At 37.5% G+C, this 23,855-nt stretch overlaps 15 protein-coding genes across 15 annotated transcripts; 10 read left to right on the plus strand and 5 right to left on the minus strand.

Moving 5' to 3' along the window:
* Positions 1 to 54: 54 nt before the first annotated feature.
* C9374_007224 (uncharacterized protein) lies at positions 55 to 1,077 on the plus strand (the record flags this gene model as incomplete). Its single annotated transcript, XM_044697172.1, has 1 exon — positions 55 to 1,077. The coding sequence occupies one exon, from the start codon at positions 55 to 57 to the stop codon at positions 1,075 to 1,077; it is 1,023 nt and encodes a 340-aa protein (XP_044555587.1).
* Positions 1,078 to 1,248: 171 nt separating this feature from the next.
* C9374_007225 (uncharacterized protein) lies at positions 1,249 to 2,472 on the minus strand (the record flags this gene model as incomplete). Its single annotated transcript, XM_044697173.1, has 1 exon — positions 1,249 to 2,472. One exon carries the CDS (start codon positions 2,470 to 2,472, stop codon positions 1,249 to 1,251), a length of 1,224 nt encoding a protein of 407 aa, XP_044555588.1.
* Positions 2,473 to 3,054: 582 nt separating this feature from the next.
* Positions 3,055 to 3,936, plus strand: C9374_007226 (uncharacterized protein; the record flags this gene model as incomplete). The annotated part of the gene is made up of 1 exon (XM_044697174.1): positions 3,055 to 3,936. The coding sequence occupies one exon, from the start codon at positions 3,055 to 3,057 to the stop codon at positions 3,934 to 3,936; it is 882 nt and encodes a 293-aa protein (XP_044555589.1).
* Positions 3,937 to 4,462: 526 nt separating this feature from the next.
* On the plus strand, positions 4,463 to 6,684 carry C9374_007227 (uncharacterized protein; the record flags this gene model as incomplete). Its single annotated transcript, XM_044697175.1, has 2 exons — positions 4,463 to 4,660; positions 4,873 to 6,684. The coding sequence occupies 2 exons, from the start codon at positions 4,463 to 4,465 to the stop codon at positions 6,682 to 6,684; spliced, it is 2,010 nt and encodes a 669-aa protein (XP_044555590.1).
* Positions 6,685 to 6,923: 239 nt separating this feature from the next.
* Positions 6,924 to 9,035, plus strand: C9374_007228 (uncharacterized protein; the record flags this gene model as incomplete). The annotated part of the gene is made up of 1 exon (XM_044697176.1): positions 6,924 to 9,035. One exon carries the CDS (start codon positions 6,924 to 6,926, stop codon positions 9,033 to 9,035), a length of 2,112 nt encoding a protein of 703 aa, XP_044555591.1.
* Positions 9,036 to 9,250: 215 nt separating this feature from the next.
* C9374_007229 (uncharacterized protein) lies at positions 9,251 to 9,901 on the plus strand (the record flags this gene model as incomplete). Its single annotated transcript, XM_044697177.1, has 1 exon — positions 9,251 to 9,901. The coding sequence occupies one exon, from the start codon at positions 9,251 to 9,253 to the stop codon at positions 9,899 to 9,901; it is 651 nt and encodes a 216-aa protein (XP_044555592.1).
* Positions 9,902 to 10,113: 212 nt separating this feature from the next.
* C9374_007230 (uncharacterized protein) lies at positions 10,114 to 11,018 on the minus strand (the record flags this gene model as incomplete). The annotated part of the gene is made up of 3 exons (XM_044697179.1): positions 10,114 to 10,361; positions 10,456 to 10,666; positions 10,983 to 11,018. The coding sequence occupies 3 exons, from the start codon at positions 11,016 to 11,018 to the stop codon at positions 10,114 to 10,116; spliced, it is 495 nt and encodes a 164-aa protein (XP_044555593.1).
* A 282-nt stretch (positions 11,019 to 11,300) lies between these two features.
* Positions 11,301 to 14,771, plus strand: C9374_007231 (uncharacterized protein; the record flags this gene model as incomplete). Its single annotated transcript, XM_044697180.1, has 5 exons — positions 11,301 to 11,407; positions 11,508 to 11,754; positions 11,828 to 13,174; positions 13,275 to 13,884; positions 13,996 to 14,771. 5 exons carry the CDS (start codon positions 11,301 to 11,303, stop codon positions 14,769 to 14,771), a joined length of 3,087 nt encoding a protein of 1,028 aa, XP_044555594.1.
* Positions 14,772 to 14,942: 171 nt separating this feature from the next.
* C9374_007232 (uncharacterized protein) lies at positions 14,943 to 15,476 on the minus strand (the record flags this gene model as incomplete). Its single annotated transcript, XM_044697181.1, has 1 exon — positions 14,943 to 15,476. The coding sequence occupies one exon, from the start codon at positions 15,474 to 15,476 to the stop codon at positions 14,943 to 14,945; it is 534 nt and encodes a 177-aa protein (XP_044555595.1).
* A 322-nt stretch (positions 15,477 to 15,798) lies between these two features.
* C9374_007233 (uncharacterized protein) lies at positions 15,799 to 16,884 on the plus strand (the record flags this gene model as incomplete). The annotated part of the gene is made up of 1 exon (XM_044697182.1): positions 15,799 to 16,884. The coding sequence occupies one exon, from the start codon at positions 15,799 to 15,801 to the stop codon at positions 16,882 to 16,884; it is 1,086 nt and encodes a 361-aa protein (XP_044555596.1).
* A 306-nt stretch (positions 16,885 to 17,190) lies between these two features.
* C9374_007234 (uncharacterized protein) lies at positions 17,191 to 18,837 on the minus strand (the record flags this gene model as incomplete). The annotated part of the gene is made up of 1 exon (XM_044697183.1): positions 17,191 to 18,837. The coding sequence occupies one exon, from the start codon at positions 18,835 to 18,837 to the stop codon at positions 17,191 to 17,193; it is 1,647 nt and encodes a 548-aa protein (XP_044555597.1).
* A 189-nt stretch (positions 18,838 to 19,026) lies between these two features.
* Positions 19,027 to 20,077, plus strand: C9374_007235 (uncharacterized protein; the record flags this gene model as incomplete). The annotated part of the gene is made up of 4 exons (XM_044697184.1): positions 19,027 to 19,273; positions 19,340 to 19,466; positions 19,539 to 19,728; positions 19,778 to 20,077. 4 exons carry the CDS (start codon positions 19,027 to 19,029, stop codon positions 20,075 to 20,077), a joined length of 864 nt encoding a protein of 287 aa, XP_044555598.1.
* A 162-nt stretch (positions 20,078 to 20,239) lies between these two features.
* Positions 20,240 to 21,589, plus strand: C9374_007236 (uncharacterized protein; the record flags this gene model as incomplete). The annotated part of the gene is made up of 6 exons (XM_044697185.1): positions 20,240 to 20,495; positions 20,669 to 20,782; positions 20,906 to 20,932; positions 21,025 to 21,030; positions 21,111 to 21,170; positions 21,303 to 21,589. The coding sequence occupies 6 exons, from the start codon at positions 20,240 to 20,242 to the stop codon at positions 21,587 to 21,589; spliced, it is 750 nt and encodes a 249-aa protein (XP_044555599.1).
* A 140-nt stretch (positions 21,590 to 21,729) lies between these two features.
* C9374_007237 (uncharacterized protein) lies at positions 21,730 to 22,377 on the minus strand (the record flags this gene model as incomplete). Its single annotated transcript, XM_044697186.1, has 1 exon — positions 21,730 to 22,377. One exon carries the CDS (start codon positions 22,375 to 22,377, stop codon positions 21,730 to 21,732), a length of 648 nt encoding a protein of 215 aa, XP_044555600.1.
* Positions 22,378 to 22,685: 308 nt separating this feature from the next.
* C9374_007238 (uncharacterized protein) lies at positions 22,686 to 23,699 on the plus strand (the record flags this gene model as incomplete). The annotated part of the gene is made up of 1 exon (XM_044697187.1): positions 22,686 to 23,699. One exon carries the CDS (start codon positions 22,686 to 22,688, stop codon positions 23,697 to 23,699), a length of 1,014 nt encoding a protein of 337 aa, XP_044555601.1.
* Positions 23,700 to 23,855: the final 156 nt, after the last annotated feature.

A 23,855-nucleotide genomic window follows, 5' to 3' on the forward strand; every position in this document is an offset into this window, starting at 1 on the left:
TTAAACAAAAATACCATTCTTCATTCTTGTCCATTTCCAAACGCCTTGTGGCAAATGGGTTTAAATTTAGAAAGTATACATTACACATGTTTGGAAACTCTCGTTTCTGTTACTGAAAATAAGGACTTTCATTTAAATATTTTGAAAAGTAGCGAAAAGTTGAGCGAAAACTCTCAAATATCAATTGGAAGCGACAAGAATGACATGTCGTTTTATGATAAGGCCATTTCAGAAATTTGTTCGAATGGTCTCTTGGGTCCAATATTCAACTCGATCATGTACGAGAAGAGTCCTGCCATACAAAGAAAGGCTCGATACCTATTAGATGTAATTTCGAATAGAGAAATTTCTCATGAACCTCTCATGCATCGTTTAGACACATTCAAATATTTGGTAGATTCAATGAAACCAGAAAATGAGTTGATTGCAGCATTGGTCATTTCTAGAATGTATTCAAACTCTTCCCTTTTCAAAACACTCTCTCTACATCAAAACTTACCGTTTGTCAACATGTTACAGCACATGTACTCATATGGACACGATGAAAAAGTGAAAAAGCTCAGCTCCATTGGATTAATGATTGCAAAAGGAAAAAAGTCAGAAACCACCTACTTGAAAGAGGAAGAACATTCATTGAAATTGGCAAACCATACAGAATACGCCAAACAATTACTGATGCTTTCACTTTTTGGCCTCCTATTCCGATCTTCCTATTTTATTTTCAACTATAGACTTCTTTCAAAAGTGCCTTACTATTTACTACTGCCTACTGCAGTGGGTGAGACTTTAAAAATTGAAAAATCACTTACAGAAGCGAAAGCAAATCATGGATGGTTACATGTGGCTAGTACATTTGCCATTGCTACGGCCATGTCACAGCTTCAAGCTGGAACGTTGCGAATGGTCTTACTGCCCTATCTAGCAGTTTATTTCTTGGGAGGTTTGAGCTTGGACAGTGGTAAACTGTCACATCAAATATCACCTTCACCCTCTGTACCTACCTCCTCTTTTTTGTATTTGGATGATATCACCATTGAGCACATCACAAAGAGGTTGAATAGAATTTTTTCTAGATAGTTGTAAACGACATGCACACAACTCTCATGTATTCTTGAGATTGGAATGAAATTGACCAAGAGGTATTGGTCAAGAAAAGTTGCACCTTCGAAATATCTTAAATAACATCAACATGTGTATTTACATTTTTACAATAATAATTAGAAATAATAGGATTAGAATGGATTCAAATTAGTTTTCATCTGTCATCAAGTCGTTTGTGGCTTCGTCGTTGCCACATGGCAGTGACCCAGTAGAATGAGGATCATCAATGGTTTTTGGCGAGTATTTCCCATTTGAGGTGCTATCAAACCTTGTTCTCAGTCTTTTCAAAATCTCCTCTCGACTGCTTGTGTAAGGTACAACTGCATGTTCATTTGGGTTGCCATCCATATTTCTGGAGTTACGCAACGCGTCACCAAGTACAGATTGAAAAAGGGCTGTGTCCGTTAGGGGAGACAGTGTTGAGTCAGTTTTTTGTTGCAATAATAACGTGCTTATTGGATTGGAGCTGTTTCCAGTAGACTGGCTTATGAGTGAGGATAATTTCTTTTGCCACATACTTTTCATCATTTGATTATCCGTGGAGACATTGAGTGTTTTTCCGTTAACGAAATGAGAGTTTCTCGTTTTTGGAATGCAACTGGTCATTAATGAATTTGTAGTCAATGATGATGTCGAGGATGATGATGGACAGCACACAAGTTGAGTACAGCACCAATCTCCTTCATTGAATTCCATGTCGTTGGCATTTGCAGCATTCCTATGTAAGGTACTATTATTGAGCCAGTTGTCGACCTGATGTTGTTGGTTGGAAGTATTGCTCTCTTCAGAAACATGCAAATGAGAGAGTTGTGCCGACAATCTATCTTGATGATGCTGAGATTTCACTCGTTTACAAAAATTACGCTCATGAAGAGACTCAAAAAGGCATGAAGAAGGATCATCCTCAAAAAATTTGTTGTTGTCCTCATCGGTCAATTGTTCAATGATATCTTCTTCCTCTTCGTTCTCTTCTAGGTAATTCACATATTCATCAAATTTCCTCTTATGGGAATTGTTTTGTGATGTTTCGTCTTCCAATCTAGAGTTAAATGGGCATGTCATCCACATGGAATTAAGTTCTTCTGGAAATTGTGGTCCACCTCCTCTATTGTAGTTATAATAATAATAGTTTTGATTCGCGTTGTTGCTACTCTGATAGTTGTTGTTATTGTTGTTGTAATACTGATAATTATTATAGAGGCTTACATCACCAACAGAGGATGCAGTGGTAACTGTAGAGATCATCAATGGAGGAGAATTAATACTATTATTGATTAATGCTCCAAATGATGATGCGAGTGGAACAGAATTTTTCAGGTCTGGATTTGTTGTTGGTGCTGTTCCTTGATCCGATAACCATGATCCGATCATGTTCAAATAACAATAAATAATAAAATTTGTGAATCAACGGCAAAAATTTAAGCGGCGGCTTCTTCAGTAATGAAAAAGAATGCTGATGGAATATGTTGATCAATATTCAATAACGTGTTAGAGGAATTCCTTTCATTCACTCATACACCATGAACACAGAAGCACCCGATCAAGAAACTTCAAGGACGAAAGGTTGTCTGAACAAAAGCAGCGAGAAAATTTTTTCGGAATCTTTTTGGATTGTGAACAGCTCCATCGGAAAGCAAGAGTTTTCGAGTACTTGAAGACTCTTGATTCATTGAATGGACAAATAATCTAACGTGTTTGGTCTCTCTATGAAGATACCCTTGATTCCAAAGGATGGACAGGTTCATGAACTAATATCTTCGAAGGATGACGATAAAAAAATAGCATCATCCGATTTTTGAAGAATTTTTCGGCAAGAACATTCCGAGAGAAAGTGTGTGGATTGGGTCCGATATTACTTGTTTTCATATTGTATCATAGAGCAGCTCTCTCATTATCTAATAGTCATTCCATTCATTATCATTCTTATTGATTCAACTAGTTGTAGAACAAATCATGCTCCCTAACTCGAGCTCGGAACAACAAACATCAATTATTTGTGATTCAAACGATTATATACCAACAACATCAAGTGCAAATACATCACCGTCCTGTACAGAATATTCAAAAAAAGGAACACCATGGTTTTTGAGAGAAAAATCATTGGAATATTGTTATTCGGAGCTTTCAAAACACCCATCCTTGTTAGAAAAGGTTCAAAAATCAATTGAAATCATCAAAAAGACTCTCGAAATGTACAACACACCCATAGCACTGGGTTTTAACGGAGGAAAAGACTCTGTTGTAATTGTTAATTTATTAATCATGTATCTATTGGAAAAATTCAAAGTTGAGCAGTGTACAGCTGAAAATTCTGCTAGCTCAAGTTTACAACAACTTTCAGCTCTATTGAATCAACACTGTTTATTCTTTCATTTCTCCATACCACATCAATTTCCAGAAATGGATCAATTTTTGGAACAATCCTCCAAACTCTATGGCGTCACTTTAAAGCTCATTGATGCTAGCAAGGGTTTTAAACAAGGCCTCGTTGAGCTGATAGAAACATCATCGAGTAAACTTGATGCTGTCTTCATGGGCACAAGAAAAATTGATCCAGACGGGCGTAATATTGATGTCTTTGAAAAGACCTCAGATGGTTGGCCTGAAATGATGCGAGTTTCACCCATCTTAGAATGGGATTACCAAGATGTGTGGCAATTCATTCTCACCCTCCATATACCATACTGTACACTGTATGACATGGGATACACCTCATTGGGCAGTGTGAATGACACTGTACGGAATGAGGCGCTAAGACAGCCCGATGATTCCTTTCTTCCAGCTTATTTCTTGATGGATGGCACTTTGGAAAGGTTTGGAAGAATGAAAAAATAGCAGACACCCCAATACTCACCCTCAGTGGTTGTGACTATCCAGCCAAAACCTCTAATAAAAAAACTTAAAAACACTTACAAAAAAAACCAAAAGCCGCACTTCTTTTCCGTTATTGTTCACCTTTTGTCCAAACGAATTCTTCCTTGTACGGACTATAGTTGCTAGTGCTGCTTCTTTTTTCTTCGTCATCAAAGTTACCGAGCACATCGGGACACTTGTCTCAACACACTGATTATCGTGCTCTCTAGAGATCATCAACATCCTTTATTGCCGTTGTTTCTTTTATCATAACGGCGCCATCATCATCAGAATTGACTTCCCGTTGTTGCTTCAAAACTATAGCATCTCGAGACCATCAACCACAATTAACAACAACAAATTCTCCTTGCATCCCTGCTATCATTATCCCGTGCACTACTACTTGTTTCAACAATCATTCCATATTTATTGTTTCATCATCACAATTACCCACAAATTTCATAACAACATAGTAACTTTTCATCAAAATCTTCTTCATCCTACCACCATGAATACTCCAACCAACAATGTGATGGATTTAATTTCTCGGTTAATTGGTAATCCAACTGGAGGAGGACAACCCATCGCAACTCCCTCCATTACACAACAGCCACAAGGACCCATGATACAACAACAGCAACAACCACAATTACAGCCAAACCAAAACAATCCACAGGCAGCACAGTTATTGAGAATACTGCAACAGGTAAGTTGTATGATGAAATGATATCATTGTGACTTTGACAATGTCGTATACGATGTGACATTCGATGAAATCTTTGTTCACCAACAACAATGTGGTTATTATTTGATCAATCAACAAACAAATGCAACAACATTCAAAATGTCACCGACACACCATCTCTATAACCTTGATGAATTACATGATGAACTGTTCTTTGAACTATTTACCAACAGAACCCAAATTTACTCAACTCTTTGAGTGGAAACCAGGGAAATCAAGCAATGTCTTCTAATGTACCCAATGACGTGCTTTTACATTTCTTACAATCACAACTCAACAATAGCGGTGTACAGTTTCGAAGACAACCACAAGGTATGTCAAATATGGCAGGCGGTGGTATGTCCATGACCCCACAACAACCTCAAACACAGAATACACTCATGGGAAGTGACAATAGTACCAACAATATGCTTGTAGGTGACGGTAATTTCGGTACTGCACCACCAACCACATCATCAGTTGGTATGGTAGGTGATAATACCATGATCAACAATGCAATGTTAGGAGGGCTAGCTGGAATAAATTCCACAACTCCACTTGGTATGATGACAATGAATGGAACAAATATGAACATACCCAATCAACCAAAGCGATCAGGAACACCTCTAAGCAACAACAGCGGCGGATTATCAACAAACACAACCACCACGACCATGACACAATCTGGGTTTTCTAATGGAACAAGAAAATTCTCTGTCGACCACATCAAGCTAGTACAACAACTCATTGAGCAATGTCTCAAGTTGTATCTGTCAAAGACGGAAACAATGGAATTTCTTTGTAGTAGATATGACCATATTGATCCTGCGTTTATCAATTTAATGTGGTTCAAATTGGAGCAGCAAAATCCTGAATTTTTCAAAGCATACAACACCCGTCTTCAAATCAAGGATCAAATTACGCAGTTTAATCAATTAGTGAAAGATCAAGCACAACAAATGCAACAACAAGGGTTACTGATACAAAATGCAAACAGTGGATTTCAAATGGCAATGCCCAACAGCCAAAATATGAACAACTCTCCACAAATTCCTCTTACCATTTCTTCAAATATTCCCCAATCAATGAATCCCTACTCTTCCTCCCCTGTCACAATGAATACTTTCGTGACAACACCCTCCAATACTCCTAACATGGCAACAACAATAGGTGCAAGTACTAACATGACCAATCCCATGAATATGAACACTGGAGGAGGAGGAGGTTTTGTTTATCCAAATAATTTAATGAACACAAGTCAAAGTCCAAATACAGCAATGGTTGGTGGAATGCAGAATCAGGGAAGCAACAGCGTCTCTAGTCTAGGAAACATTAATTTACAACAGGGAACTAACACCTTGAACTTTGCTCAACAGCAAAACATGTATAGAAGCCAAACACAGCCACAAACAGTTACAAATTCTCAACAGCAACTATCTCAGAATAATTTCAGTACGCCCAACAATAGCTCTTCACCTCAAAAACGAACAATAGATTCCATGAATATTTCATCAACGACAACAATGGGTAATACTGCTTATAATGAGGACCATACTGCTACCTCGAATAACACAACTTTTGCAGGCAATTCTCAACCAAATATGGATACAAACCAAATGATTAACCCGAGACAAGTAGTTCAAAATTTCATGAAATCTCCTCCCGTTATGATTCCTGCTAGTGCTGCTCAAGCCATGATGGCACCATCCACTAGTAATAACCCTGAAACAATTTCTGTTAATAGCAACGCCTCAAATCGACAGCAAGTACAAAACAGTAATAATACTGCATCTAATGCTTTACAGCAAGGTGCTTCAGCGAATGACTCATCTCTTTCCTCTCTAAATCAACAAACCGCTACAAGTAATTCTGCAACACACAACAATCAAACATCCTCACAACAGGATGCTACAAGCGCGTTGGATAGCAGTTCATTCGGTGGCTTTGATTTTCCTGAAACAGGAGACTTGTTTGGTGATACAGAAGATTTTGATTTCAATTTTTGAGGTGGGCTACCATCTTACAATGTCCTTTTATTAAATTATTTCACACAATCAATAACAACAAAGTCTTCTTAACTGTTATTTTCAACAACAAACAGTGTTTGACAGTATTTGGTCAACGCAATACATTTCAGACTTGTCTTTGTCCGCGGATTTGACCGTTACACAATTTTTTAGCGCCACTTCAAATCGTTACACGTTTTAATTTTCAAAAATGTTTAGATTCACAAATTCATGAAAAAATGTCCAACATTTCCTCCACAAATTTGCTCACCACCAACAATGAAGAGCAAACTTCCCTCATTGAAGAAGAATGGGAATTCAAAGCTCCTAAATATTTTGACTTTGATAAAATCCTGTTCTCATCATCAGAAGATTCCCACAATAAGAGTCATACTGATCAATGGTTTTTCACCGAAGACGCACAACATTTGGAATTTCTCGATCCGAAATACATTGATTTGAATAACCAACCACAACAACAACAACAAATCTTGTTCCCCAACGGTGCTGGTTCCATGATGAATCATACCGACATTACTCTCAGTAACATTAGCACCATTTCAAAATTCAGTGTTCATCATCATGACGATGATGGAGCCTCTCTCTACTCTTCGGGTAGCAACAATATTCAATCCATCCAACCACAAGGCACTCTATCATCATCACTCTTCTCCAATAATTATCATTCCGTACCAGCTCTTGCCTCTCAACAAGCACACAAGAAGCCCACAAGTCGTCGTCCAGCGCCAAAGCTTACCATTCCCCAGACTCTGAAATTCATGACAGATCAGAGAATGAAGCAGAAAGGTCAAATGATCATGAACCCAAATACAAGTAAGGCGTCTTCAACAACAATGATCAAAACAACACTCAAAGTGGAGAATAAGGATTTGAATTTGACCAAATTCAAGACAATCACCCGACCCAAGTTAATGTCTCCAAAACCCTTCAAGTTTGCAACTGAGAGTAGAGCTGGCCTCAAGAATCACAACAACAACAACAACACGAGCATCTTACCTCCTGGTCATTCTCCTTTCAATAAGAGCATGCTTCAGAAAATTAATGAGATGAGAACCAAGATGCCTTCTCGATGGAAATGCAACACGAGTGTGATGAAATCATCGTCATTGGCAACACCAGGAACTCCCTTGTCAAGAAGTAAACCACTCAAGATTACCAAGCCATGCTCATTCAAGTTACGAACCAAATTCAGAAGTAGAATGAGAGCACAACCAGCTCAAACAACACTTGACAATGTTGTTCGTGTTGAATTTAAGGCAAGACCTCTCAATAGAAAGATCTTTGAAAGTTCAGGTCAAATGGGACTCGGAAGAGTGGTGAAACGAGAGGTCACTCATCCTGAACAGTTTAATCTTCGTACCGATGAACGAATTAAGAAGAGAAAGTTGGATCAGAGCAAGATTGCACTCGATGATGAGAGTTGTAGCAATAGTACCATGACTGCTTCTGATTGTTCTCGTCGTCCCATCAAGACTCGAAAACTTCAAGACAATACTCTAAATTCCACACAAAGTATTTTACTTCAGACGTCGAGAAGTGTCAAACCACCGACCATTCCAGAGTCACCCAATTTAAGAACCAAGCAACGAGCTGCACTACACAATAGAACTGCTCCTCAACCTGCCACCCCAAACTCTCCTCATATTACTTTTCGTGCGAGGCCTTTACCAGCCACCACTTTTCAAAACTCGTGCGCCTTTGTACCAACATTGAATGAGCACGTCACCACTGTACCTGAGCCCTTTCATCTCAAAACAGAAGAACGAGGATTCATGTATCGAAAACAATTTGAATCAAGAATGATCGAGGAGGAAGAAAAGGAAAATGAAAGTCGACAATTTAAGGCAAGACCTATTTTAAAGTCAGTCATGAATGGATCCTTGTGTGATGCCAGCAATAGCAGTATCAGTAGTAGTGTTCGGTCGAATATTACGAAACCCATTACAATTCCTGTGTCTCCAAAACTTCTCACCAAGAATAGAGCTCGTTCTGAAGGAGACTCGATTTTGAAAAGTGTCATTATTGGACCTTCTCTACCAAATACGTCAACTTTTAGAGCACGACCCATGCCACACTTTTATCATTCAAATCCTTCCACTTCCATTCAACACAAAACCTCACGGAATATGGATGTGACTCATGTGGAGCCTTTTCATTTGAGAACAGAGGAGAGAGGACAAGCCTATCAATTTAAATTCAAGAGTCGAATGGAAGAACTTTCAAAAATGTCCTCAAAAGAAGATGCGTCTGGTTTGACCTCTTCGTTCACAACAACTAGGAAGCAAGTTTCTTCCACTCACACCACCACTGCTACCACTCTTCGATTATAAATTATTCATCACAATATCGACTGGATATAATGTCACATCAAAATTTGTGTAAGATTTTGAATAAATTTTGTGGCATGTGTCAAATTGATTTAGAGATTTACCTCCGGAGTTTGTTTGTGGGGAAGGTCAAAATAAATGATTGAAACTATTTTAAAAAAATGTCGTTTTGCTCGTGCTCACTCCTGCGTCGTTGTGGCCTTGTTCTAACAATCGTGATGTGTTTGATTTTTTCAACAAGTTTCCAGGGTGTGAACGGAACCAAATCAATTCAATCCTCAACACCTCCGTTATGGGGAGGGGCAGATGCTTTCCGTGTCTTGGTCAATCTCACGAATCCGAGTCCAATCGCGAAATGGATCTTTGCCTATTATCATTCAAGTTCATTGAGGGCTGAGCGCTATGAACATTTTCCACCTCAATATGATGAGATGTGCGTGGATCTTCCCAATGCAAGCCCCTCACAACAATGTAATGTGATTTTCTCGTATAATGGTTGGTCCTATCTACAATTGCCTCAACAATCGTTTTGTTGTAAATGTGAGAATACGTTTGGAGCGATTCGAGGAGATTGGTTAATGCAAAATTCAACCTTTGCAGGTGTTGTGCGAGATCAGAGGACAGGATATGAAACTCAACATTGGACCAAATGGGGACAGTATTTGAATCATTATTATTGTACCAATGATGACAAGAGAATGCCTATTCTTTTTAACGAACTATGGGGACCTCAACACACTCTTAAGCAATGGGAATTTTTGGTTCAGACTTTTAAGGTTGGTGAGTTTGATTTCAAGAAATATTTGGGACCTCCAGAAAATTGTGAAAACTTGTGTATGACCGATGTTTGTAAGGCCTATCGAAAGTAGAAGTTATCAATTGCAGTATTAGATAAACACCAACAATTAAACAAAGGTTCTCTCTCACGAGAAGACATTCCTCGTACTAGTCCTAAACTTGATGTTTTGTCTCACAAAGAATGTGACTCACATTTTATTGGTTTCACAAAGAACAAGACACGGATAGAGCTCCTTGCTGCCATTTACAAGTTTCTTAGAGGGTGCAGCCATCATGATTTCTTTTACACAATGTTTCCCATTGTATTATTTTGAGTATTTTCGTATTTACCAAATTCTTGTTTGAATAATTCAGAGTCGACTTTAACGACCCACCGAAAATTTTCAGAGAGAATGATCGTTGTCACTTGTTGCTGTTGTGGATTGGCTTTGCTTGCCTCAATGACAAATTGATGAGAGAACATTCTTGCAGTGGTTGGATCATTATCTAGAGCGAGCATACCAAATGAAGTCAGTAACATGTGTGTATCGTCTAATTGGTGTGTTTCGCAAATGTTAGTGCATCCATTTCACAGGGTTCGTCAGTAAAAGTAAGTTTGCTGATTTCTCTTGCATTGTGAACCTACCAATTACTTGATAATCAAAAGAGGTAAAGCACATTTGCTGATAAATCTTGTCGAATAAGTTAATAATATCTGCGCCTTGATAAACGAGGCCGTTCCAAAGAAGCTTTGAAGTTTGAGAATATAATCGATGGAGTAATTCTTTACGCCCAGTATTCCATGCAAAGTAGTACGAAAGTAAAAATCGTTGAGCGTATTCGGCCTCTGCAACAATCTTTGTTGAATATTTCGTTTTAAAATTAGAATGATATCATTGGTGTGTTCACAACGAAATTTGTGCCGTAAGGTTAAATTTGATATTGTTGAATGATCCGATATGATATCATCAACAAGTAATATTTGTTTGCACAATATTTGGTTTGATCGTTTTTAAACATGTTTTTACAATGAGTTATCATCATCACATAATAAATTTAAAATCGGACACGCAAGAAAATTCATCCAACATCATCCCAAACGCCCATCATCATCGCAACCCACACAGCAGTTCATCATCAGGGCGCTGTGTCCTCGTTTTCTTCTTCACTTACTTTTTGTTGTTCCGCCAGCGATAGTGGTTTATTCATTTTTATAAGTTGTGTTTATTAATATTTTATAATGATAACAGCGAACATATCGATGAGACTTTACTTCACATTCCATCATCATATAAAAGCAGATGAGGCTTCAGAATAAATCAATACTAGACGAATAGTATAAATATTGTTTTTCGATCATTATTGCAATCATAAAAAAAATATCAGCACACTGTTGGAATTTCACAACGCTTTGAACACGGATAGACTCCGAATAATCATCCATAAAACTCAGACACATTTCTTTTTATCGTTCATTTACAACGTTAGAAAATGCTCCGAAAGAAAAATAATAAGAGATTTAATATGCTCTTATTGAAAGAGGATGAAATATATTTTCAGGACTTTTCATGTACTTATTTTATGGGAGTTGGAGGAAGGTGTGTGTTTGTTGTGATATCATGATGACCATTATTCAAACATTTTATTAACATTATTTCTGATGAATGATCATCATGCGGCAAAATCAAACACCTCCAGAGAGAAATACAAAGGAAGGCTACACTTTTGCTCTCACTCGTTGGTATTCGTTCCCGATGATACACGATATTCAATTACAAGACATCCCTTCGAGAAGATAGAGGGAGGTTTCAAAAAATTCAGACCAACCCCAAATAATCAACCATTCTTTACATCATTCAGCGAGGAAAATATGTTTTGTTTTACATGCACAGAATTTGTAGAGATCCGAAAGGGAAATAAGGACCATCCCTATATTTTCAAAAAAGTAAGTGTCTCAAAAGTAGGGTGTAAAAGACCTCAAATTGGCGACAATTTTTGTACCACAACAAAACGTATAGCAACCAGATACAGTAGTTATTGGACTCACGTTTTTGACAGCTCAACAATTTGTTGAAAAAATTTCTCCAATCTATCAATTGTTCCAAAACAATTCTGGATCTCCTTCCACTGAAAAGATGAATCAAATTTATGAAGATCAAATTGCCAAAGGTTTTTCTTTTGATATCACATGGTTAGAAGATTTCAGAGAACAAACACTATATGAAACTCATGGTACAAAAGTTACACCGCTTGTCGACACCCACGGATGTATTTTATTGACCAATGAACGAATTTATTTCCAACCGTTCAACAACATTAGCACAAAACCAGTTAAAAAGTATAACTTGAGGGATATTAACAGAATTGTCAAACGACGTCACAACTTGCGTCAAATTGGTGTAGAAATATTTTTACAGAACAACAAGAGCATCTTCTTTTCTTTTAAAAACCAAATAGAGCGTGATAACTTTTACAATACAATTTTAAAGCAACCAGTAATATCCAACATTTCGATGAATGATCAAGGCAATATGACACTTAAATGGCAAAGCGGTCTGATCAGCAATTTTGATTACTTGCTGTACTTGAATTTTATTGCAGATCGCTCATTTAACGATTTGACACAGTATCCAGTATTTCCATGGGTCATTGCTGATTACTCAAGTAAGACTCTAGATCTTCAAGATCCAAATACTTTCCGAGATTTGAAAAAACCCATTGGTGCTCTTAGCCCAGACCGGCTGAAATATTTCAAAGATCGATATTACCAAATGCCAGAGCCAAAATTTTTATATGGTACACACTATTCAACACCTGGTTATGTTCTCTATTTCCTAGTGAGACAAGCACCTGAATACATGCTCAAACTTCAGAATGGAAAATTTGACGCGCCAGACAGAGAGTTTTGTGCTATCAAACAAACCTATAATTCAGTGCTGACCAACACTACCGATTTGAAAGAACTAATACCTGAATTCTATCAATCCACAGGAAGTTTCTTGATGAACTCTCTGAACCTAGATTTAGGTGTTAGAAATAATGGCCAACGGGTAAATAACGTTATTTTACCTCCATGGGCTAAAGACGAGCAGGACTTTATTTACAAATGTAGATTGGCTCTTGAAAGTGATTATGTTTCACAAAATTTACATCACTGGATTGATTTAATATTTGGTTACAAACAAAGAGGAGAAGAAGCTGTCAAGGCTGATAACTTGTTCTATTATTTAACCTATGAAGGAGCAGTCGACATTGAAAAAATAAGAGATCCAATTGAAAGAAGAGGAATTGAAATTCAAATTAGAGAATTTGGTCAAACACCAAGACAAGTATTCACATCTCCACATCCTCAAAGAAAGGCATCAGTAAGTTTTCTCCTTAAGTTGAAAATTTGTACATGATTTGATGTTTTCAATATTTTAATGGACCATCAAATATGCTATGTATGATTTCACACTACGTCAGACAAATCTTTCCAATATTACCAAATTTTCCGTAACCTCCTCAAACACAATTCCTTTAGATATTATTTCAGCAACCAACAGAGATGTTCCACAATCTCCATCCGTCGTTCGAACTGGATCTTCGTTATTCATGGATAGAGAATCAGGATTTAGCACCTCTTCCAAGACGTCATCTCCAATGTTAAGCTCTACAAGCTCTTTTAGATCAGTTTCTTCGCCATTATTTACACCCAAAGACAATGACGACTTTGACGTGAATGATTTGTTGAAATCAGATCTTAATCGTCCAAGTAGCTTTTTCAACAAGCAACTTGAAGACTTGGAGTCTTCTTCGTCACTCCAATCTGCCGATTCATTTAGTTCTTCCTCAGTTTCATTGGATAGTTTAACAGACAATAGTCCTAACCGCACAAGAAAAAAGAGATCTACGTTGAGAAAGCAAAAACAAAATGAGAGCTCGTTCGCTCCCAAATTTTCAACGACCACCACAGACGAGCCAACACTCAAAGTGGAGCTTCATCGAGATCGTATCACTTCGGCCATCATTAGTAAGGACAAATCGAGAGTGTACACTTCCAGTGACGACAGTACATGTAAGATTTACTCATTAGGTATGTGGGACTGTTCTTGTTATTTTCTTGAATTATTTGAATAATTGTGAAATTTTTGACATCGTGTCGATACCACATTCTGCAATATATTCTGATTGCACTCACAAAAAGAATCAAAACGTCAGTTGAGAAGAATTGCAGATATGGGAGACATGGCACTTTCTTCTTGCGCTATTCTTGACGAGACTGCCGAACAAAAGATTTTGGTTTCTGGATCGTGGGATAATAGAATTTATGTGTACTCGATCGAATATGGAAAAGTTTTGGACACGATTCAAGCTCACGAGGACGCCATCTCCAGAATTTGTGTTAAGAATGACAGCTTAATTTCAAGTTCATGGGATTCAGCAGTCAAGGTGTGGAAATGCACTTCTGATTCTGTCACATCCACTCCAATGTTAACCTTTCAAGATCACGAATCTCCAGTTCATAGTTTGAGCGTTGATTCATCTGGAAATTTGATTGTTTCAGGAAGTGAAGATGGTTTAGTGATTGTGTTTGATTTACGTCAAAAGAAAGCCGTTGCTGAATTCCATGCTCACAATGACGTTGTTGCTGATGCATGTTTTTGTGGAGAAGACTCACAACGATTTGTGTCTTGTTCCAAAGATGGATCCATTAAGCTGTTTGATGTGTCGGGCACTGAGATTGCTCAATTCAGCAGTCCTGTTGTATGTCAGGCATGGAGATGTTTGACTTCAGATGGATTCGAATTGCTTTCAGGAGGTGAAGATGGAAAGTTGTACAAGTGGAATGTTCAAGATGGATCTCTCACCAAAGCGATTAACGCCCACAATTCTGCATTAACTTGTATTAATGTCAGCGAAGATGGAGAAAGTGTCATCACAGGCAGTAAATCAGGTGAAATGATTTACTGGGACAAGTAGGTTGGCCAATAAAATATGGCACTCTTGAAACACGAATCATAAAAACCTTGCACATGTACTTTTCATCCACAGTTATATTGACACAATGTCAATACTCAAAATTAAAACTGAATGTGTATATATCCAAATTATTCGTGTGGTTACAGTGTCATTGGGCATAACAAGATTAATTTACAAAAATTTGACACCTTCATTGTCACCAGATTGAAAGATTTCAGCCTTTCCTCTCTTTTCCAACACTTTGAGTGCCTTTTTAAATACCTCCGGATTCATTTCAAAAAATTCAGATCCTTCACCGGCTTCTCCTTCTAATAATTCAAAGAATGTACAAACAGTGTTTGTCAGTCCATTGTCGTCAACCCATTTCTGTATCTTATCTGCCCATTCTGCAGGTGTTTTCCAATAAATAAAAATGGTTTCTTTTTTCTTATCAGCCCATTCAGCTCTTTCTTTTGAAACCATATCCTCCAACAAGTCATAAATTGTGTCTTTCTGCATTTTCCGATTAATGTTTTTATTATTAAAAAAATTCATTTCTTCTTCCGCTACATTCATCACAAATTTCCGTTGATGTTCATAATATTTTAAAATTAAAGAACTCCATGCTTTATATTGTTTTGCTCTCGTCTCCAGAATGTGTTGAAACGAATAATACGGAGGGAGTGAATAGAAGAGAGGAAATTTAAAGTCTTGTTGTTTGCTCATTTTTTTGTGATCAGGTTGGAGTAATCCGAAACTTTCGTTCTACCTAATGAAAAGGATCCAATGTTCCCAACAAGAACCAAGGTTCAATGAATTCGATTCATCACATTATTGAATTCCCTTCTTGTGAATTCTTGGAAGACAATTTAAAATGCTTTCTCTTCGAACATTTGTTCAGAAATTAAAAAAAATAGCATCATCACACCAGCGGAAGCTCTCTCTTCATTTCTTTCGCCCCTCAAACTCTGGAAAGAAGCTTCTTTTCATCATCATTAATTCACTAATATAAATACGCTAACAAAACTATTCATCATATCATTACAGCATGTGGGGAACAAGCCAGGCAACGACCGGAGTGCCATTAATGGGATCAGCAGGAATTGGCGATGTTAATCCTAATGGAAATTATTGTCTTCCTGATCTTCCTTCGGATACAGTTTCCATGATTTCATGGTGTCCTACACAAAATTACATTGTAGCTAGTAGTTGGGATGGTACCGTGAGCGCATGGGAAGTTCAAGCTGCAAATCAAATGGGCAAGATACAATTCGCTGCCATGGGAAAAGCCAAGTATAAACATGATGCACCAGTGTTGAGCTGTTGTATGTCTCGGGACGGAAAGATATTCTCAGGAGGATGTGATAACAAGGCCAAATACTTTCAAATTGGTTCACAGAGCGATGTTACATTTGGTGCTCATGACCAACCCATAAAAGCAATCCGATCGTTGGATGGAGTTGATAATATGCAGACAATTGTAATGACTGGAAGTTGGGATAAGAATATCAAGTTTTGGGATATTAGAAACACAAACGGACAACCTGTTGGAGTTGTTGCTCAAAAAGACAGAATTTATGACATTTCAGTTTCTGGACCAATGGCAGTTGTAGCATTAGCAAATAAGGAAGTACTAGTTTATGATTTAAGAAAACCACAAGAACCATACAAACAATATCAATCTCCATTGAGAGAACAAACGAGATGCGTAGCATGTTTCCCTGATCAATCAGGGTTCGCGATTGGATCCATCGAAGGAAGAGTTGGTATCAATTATTTACAAGAGACTGCTTCGAAGAAGAACTTTGCATTCAAGTGCCACAGAGAGGTCAATAACATTTTTTCAATCAATGCCATTTCATTCCATCCTGTATTTGGAACGTTTTCGACAGCTGGTGCAGATGGTACTTTCCACTTTTGGGATCATACTTCCAAGCAACGATTGCATCAATTTAAAAAGCTTAATGCTGATTTGACAGTAGTTTCAACAGCTTTCAACGGAGATGGTACCATATTTGCGTACGCAGCTGGATATGACTGGAGTAAGGGACATGAATTTTACAAGAAGCATACCTACATTTATTTGCATCCTGTAGAAGAACTTCAAGTTAAACCAAAAGGCCCAGGTAAATAAACACGCGTTAAGGTTTGAATTGGGAATATACTTGTCATATGTAAGGTGTTTTAAATACTAGCCTCAGTTCAAAACATCACTTGATTTTGCAATCAAGAATAAAATTGGTGCTTTTAGTGTCCAAGTCTAACACATTTAGCACATTCCTTAAAGTCAGTCGTGATAACTTGAATTTTAAACATATATGATTAATTAGGTGTACAAAGGTATAAAGAAAATCATCATTTGCATTCATACGTTCCAACGCCGCGCTCAACGTTTTGATTGAAGTCAAAAATTTTCTTTTCATTTTTGGTTTTGTTTTATTCAACGTTTCTTCTTTTTCGTTGGTCCTTCGTTAGGGTGTCGAGTGGAAGGATAAATCTCGTCGTATTTGCTTGTTTTGCGAGAACATATCAAGTCAACATCTTGAAAGGCTGACGATGCAAAAAGTCCCATTGTAAATTGAGCCATCACACTATTCAAATTATCATTCTCGTGTGGAATGAAATAAATAAAAGTATGCAGACTTCCACAGCTGACTCGAGTACGAAAATTCTTACTATTATTGAGATCTTGATACGTGTAGTGACGAGGTAATTTCGTAAAACGTGTCAACACAGGCTCACTTAGACTTGTCTCTCTCATATTATCTTCATAGAACCCCAATTGATTGGAAATGTTAGAGCCTGTGACAAATACTTCGTTCGTAGTGGTGGTACAAACACTGTGAAAATCTCCAACTGAAATAGTTTCAAAAGCATGAACGAGTTCACTTGGAATATTGACATCTTTCAGAGAGGTTCCATCAATTTTGTCTCTGGAAATTGGAATTTTTTGTCCCAGTTGACCTTCGATAAAGCGACCAAAACCAGCCAAACCACACTCTGTTTGGCCATCACGGAACACAAAGAAACCATGATAATTTCCTGATGCAATTTTTGAAACAGGTTTCACCGTCGTCACAATGGTTGGTGTAAAGACTTGGTCAACAAATAGCTTGCTCTGGCCACAGAAATAGACATGTCCTTCTTGTGTTAGGAAGAGGGACCAATTGGCTCCAGCTTCTACCTGCACTGTTTTCGAGTCAAGTTTCTTGCAAGAAAGTAAATTTAAATTGCTCACAACGCCATCCACTAACATGTCCTGTACGGCGTTATCGGTAGGATCAAAGCCAAGTTTTCCATTTTCTGGCGAGCCAGAAATGTAAACTCTCTTATCATTGGTCAACAAGAGAGTATGATTGAATCCACAACTCACTTGAATAATTTCCTTACTGGTTGGCTTTAACAAGGATAAATCTACAAGTTGTGGAATTCTAATTGATTTTTGTAAACCTTGTTCGACGGGCTGAGAGCACTGTCCATAGCTATTATTTCCACATGCATACATGGTAAGAGTTCTTCTACAAATAAAAATGTTGTAAAATATTCCACAACTAATATCTACAATGTCTTCTTCGAGTAGGTCACAGAGAGTTGGTGTCGTGATGTGTGTTTTCCGATTTTTCGTTTGATTTAACCTAAAATGTGAGGTATTGTTGATGGTAGTATTACTTGGATTGGAATTCGTTGTAATATTATGACCATCATTATTCGAGTTTTCAAAAGCATTTGTGGTTCTTGTTGTGTTTCCAGAAACTGGCAAGACATTAAAATCGTTCAATCCGCAACAATACACCTTAAATGAATCTGTAATGAAAAATGTTCTATTACTGGCACATATTACTTTCCGAATGGTTTGTCCATTAAAAACTTTGGTAGTATTCATAACATGGACTTTACATTTTTCTTGTTCTTCCCGCGTCCAAAATGAATTATGATCATGCTCTATTAATTGACTACCAGCCATCCGAAGCGATGATGGATGCATTGCTGAGAGAATTACATTCTTCCGAGCAAAATCTGTTGAAGTATGAACTCCCAGCTGATGATCCATATTATCACCAAAACATAACATTCGTAGGCAAGACATTTTTTTTAAAATTGAAAAAATCCAATTTGATGTTGAACCATCAAAATGCTAATGACCTTCTTTTGAATATGTGCATTGTTTGGGGTGATGATATATTTCTATGACTGTTTGTTCATTGAATTAAGTTTGAAATGCAAGTTTAGATTTGCATTTCCATACTTTTTTATGATTTAAAAAAAATTAATCGTAATGATATCTACGACCACGACATCGTCTTGTTCTGCGAGTGATCAGGACGCGTCAGAGGATGGAGTTTCGGATCAAGTAATAATGGCTACCATGAATAAAGATATGACGGAGGAAGAATTGGAACGTATTAAACAACAATGGACCGTTGAACAGGAGGAATTAAAAAAACAATTAATTACGCAAGATGATATTGATTTTGATCCCGATGATTTGGATGGAACATTGAAATTTGTTGGAGGTGTAGATAGTAGGTTTGGATTTTTGGTGTTATCAGGGAAGTGAATTCTGAAAATATAATGTCTTGGAAAATTAGTTAGTTTTGATAAGGAAAATCCAGTGAATGCAATTGCAAGTTTAATTGTGTTATCACTTCCAGATTTGAAAGTTGTTTATGAAAAGTATGATAAAGTCGTCATGCAACATCCTTATATTCCAGGATTGTAAGTGGATGATATTGAATGATTGTATTTGAATTTCAAAATCTCATTGGTGGGTCTCGAACAAATGGATAGCCTGGCCTTTCGAGAAGTTCCACATCTGGAGAGTATGGTTAATGATTTACGACAAAATTGTCCACAATTTGTGCCACAAGTAATTCTTGTTGATGGAAATGGAATATTGCATCAACGTGGATTTGGTCTTGCATCACATTTAGGAGTTGTTCTCAATATTCCCACAATAGGTGTAGCAAAAAAGCTATTGGTAAGTCATTGCAAAATTGCGCTCCGTGTGACACGATTGATTTGAATAGTATGTGGATGAAATTACCAGAGAAACAGTGAAAGAGCTAGTTCAGAAACAACTCAAAGCCAAAGGTGACCATGCCAAACTTGTGGGAAAGAGTGGAATTACTCATGGTGTTGTTTTTCAGCCAATACAAAAGACGGGTCGACCTCTCTTTCTCAGTATTGGTCATAAAATCAGTTTGGAATCATGCATTAAGGTTGTCCTCAAAACATGTATTCATAAAAACCCAGAACCTATTCGACAAGCTGATCTTCGAAGTCGTCGAATGATAGAAGCACAAGCTTCCGAGAACAATAAAATTTAATGCAACAATCAAAATTTGGGACTACCTTATGTCTCTTTATCAAGTTAACTCGATCAAAAAGAGGAGGGTTGTTGATCAAGATAAAATTCGCAAAGGTTCACAAAAAAAATTCCATATCGTCTTCTTTCAGAATTCTTCATTTCATTTCTTTTTGAAAAAACTATGGGCCAACACTCATCATCAGAGAAAGGAACTATTGGTTCTGCAATCATGGTTGGAGAAGATGACGATGCTCCACAACAACAACAATCCAATCAAACTGTTACTGGTGGAAAGGGAGGAGCCACTACTTCATCCTCCGGATTCGTTTCAAAGAACAAAATTAACGAATCCGTACAAATTGTTTCCATTGAGAAGGATAATGAAGATGAATATGATTTCTTGGTGAAGGTGGTTCTTGTAGGCGATTACGGAGTGGGTAGGTAACATTTCAGTTTCAGAGATCGTTTGATGATGATATGATGATATTGAAATACTTGTTGAAATTTCTGAAATCATCACGGGAATTGGACAAAATGAAACCACATGTGATGATGTTGTTTGGAAATATCACAACCGTCCTCAATTCGTATACGTGATGAATCATTCTAGGCAAAACAAGTCTTGCTAAGAAAATTTCTCAACGAGGATTCACCACACAGCATCAACCAACGATTGGAATTGATTTTGTAGTTTGTACATTGGTTCTCAATACCAAAGAGACTGGTAAGTAACAAGGGAAGGCTTGTCTCTCAACCGATAATTTCCCATTAATTGTCAAACATGTCAATTTGTGATGATCATGACATTTACGGAACTCATTTTACGTTTTGGTTTGTGAACCAATAGTTCGTCTTCAGCTTTGGGATACTGCAGGTATGATTTTTACTACTGCTTTTTGAGCTGTTTAAATTACTTTATTTTGAAATTGAACACTTTTGTAATTCACCTCCATGATAACAACATAGGTCAAGGTAAGTGTTATTCACAAGAGAATAGCTCATTTCCTTAATATCTTGTTCTTTTCTACTACAACCAAACGTGCTACAAACAGAAAAATTTAAGGCTCTTGCCAGTTCGTTTTTCAGAGGTGCCGATGGTATATTTGTGATTGGTAGGTTTTTTGAACTTTTTTGAAAACTCAAAGGAGTGGAAATTGAAATTTCATGTTAAACGTAAATCATATTTCAAAACACCACACCTGATTTTCAAAAATAATATTTATCATGCATCGTATTTCTCACAGCTGATGTTTCAGAAAAATCGTCCTTTGATAGAATTCCAGGTTTTCTTGAAGACGGCAAAAAGAATTGCTCTTCAGATGTTGAATTTGTTTTTATTGCATCCAAGATTGACCTGCGTACGCAACAATTAGGAGTAATGACCGAGCCAGAGGCAAAGAATGAATTTAGAAAGTATGATGCTAACATCCCAATTATAGAAACCAGTGCTAAGGAAGACAAAAATGTTGAAAAAGCACTTTTAACAATTATTCAAAGAATTTACAACAAGAAAAAGGAGGCAAAGCAATAGATGCAGCAAAACATGTGTAGTAGAGAAACAATAATAGTAATTTTTTAATGAAATTGTAAACTATTTTTACATGAAGGTTGTTGTGGAGGATGATAATATTATTTGTCGTGGTATAGACACAATTTCACAACCAAGATCTTTTAGGGTGTGGAACTGTCCAAACGCAACAAGCACTCTTCCATCAATGGCTGATCTGTAGAATGATTCTCCATTGTGAATTCTTCATGAACTGGAGTTTGGGCGATAATATAACGTGACACTACCTGAGGTTGAGTTAGGACATGTTTTCGAACGATTGAAATGAAGGTATGAATAATATCAGGATATCTTTCAGCGGCCTCTTGCAAACGATCTTTCAATGCAGACAATGAGGACCATCCACCACTTTCTTGTCCATGAATAATTTCAGATAGCTGTGGGGTAGAGGACAAACATGCACCACTTCTCGTTGTCATAGCAGTGATAGAAGCAACCTTCTGCTCCTTACCATGAGGCTGATCTCTCTCCTCTTCTTGTTTCTTCTTTTTAGTAAGACATGCTTGAGAACATGCATTCGATGTTGTCAACCCTGTTGAACAAGTACAACCATTACTAGCTGCATTCACCCATGCTTCAGCAGTAGCGGTTGGTAGTAGTGAACAAGTCGAACCCACCATGGAATTTACGAATTTACGTTTTTTTCCACATTTGAGTTGATTCACCAAGGGTCGATCGGTGCCATATCTCAACACGTAGAGTTCACACTTGTTACATAATGGCTTTCCACTCACTTGATGCTTTCTCCACATGGGTGTTGTACGAGTGCCACAATTTTCACATTGAGTATTTTCAGTTACTCGATTGTAGGATCGTTTCGTACCAACATTCAAAGCAGTTGGTGGATGACATGCACGAGTATTTATCGTGGCACGAATGAGTCTAAGATGAGTTGGTACATTTTGGCGACTGGCGACTTTCGCCAACCGCCAATTACACACTACCATAATCGCAATTCGCCAATTAAGATTGTAAATCTATTACAACACGGTAATTGTAATTTTTAGAGGGAAACATCGCTTGAAAAATTTCCTAAACAACACAGTGTGTAGTGTCAACCATGTCCATCAACCAAACAGCTTCCTCTCAGCAAGAAGAAGAACAGTCCAAGAAAAGACTAGAACAGTCCCCAGTACAAGGCTTTGAGGAAGAACCATCAGAGTGCGAGCATCCTAAACACAGAAAGTTAAACCCTGAACCACCTTATAATATTGAACAAATCATCCAGAACTCCTTGCAACACTTTTCCAATTCCATGATGGATCAGATAGAAGGACTCACCACAAAGGTACAAGGCTTTGAAACTCGCCTTCAACAAGTAACTCAACCACATCAATTTAATAATAACAACCATCCGTTCGACCCTAACTTCTCAGTACCAAACCATATGCATGTCCCACAATCTACAAATATGTTCAACATCCCATTCCAAAACAAGTCTGACAATGCTCCCGTCGCCCCTCATACCTGCAGATGGATCAATATTAACGACACTACTTACAACCTATTTTCAAACAACCACACTACTACAAACACACCTTTCAATGGTTTATCAGATGAAGCCTTAAAGTTCTACACCTCTTCATACTTGAAAAACAATTGGAACTTCGCCCCCGACTACCTCGCTAAACTCAACGGGCTAGAACTTGCTCAACTTCTCCAACAAAGTATTATAAGAAAGCTCCTTACCATGACCCCAACTGGAACAACTCTTACCTACCTTATTGGAAAATACAAACAACTGCTTCAAAACACAAACATTCCTCATGTTAAAACCGAACCACGTCCGGAATTAAACCTTCCAATCCTTAACACAGTATTAGTTTGCAGCGGCCTTACCTGCAAAGCACTCAACTGTTCAGCAATGTCAACAGATCTCATTGCCCGAGCAGAATTACTTGCGTTGGGCTTACTACTATCAAACAGAATAGCCAATGCCCTTGACTGCGCAGCTGAGAATAATTACACAATGGAAGACATCTCCAGAGAAATTAACCAACAGCTCAATAATACAAACGTACCTCAGACATTGCTTCTATTAAATGGTGTGACATTACCTGGGACAAACCAATGAAGGGTTGGTTTCAAATAATTAATTCAGGTCACAAAACCGATAAAGATCCATCATAATCGAACCAGCCCCCAACCAAAAGTACTGCCCTGTGAAATTAATCACCTCATACAGAGACCAAGTCCACCACTTCAAAGAAAGAATACCTTTACAAATAAA

The sequence above is a fragment of the Naegleria lovaniensis genome (genome assembly GCF_003324165.1).
Source record: "Naegleria lovaniensis strain ATCC 30569 chromosome Unknown tig002, whole genome shotgun sequence".
NCBI lineage: Eukaryota > Heterolobosea > Eutetramitea > Acrasida > Naegleriidae > Naegleria > Naegleria lovaniensis.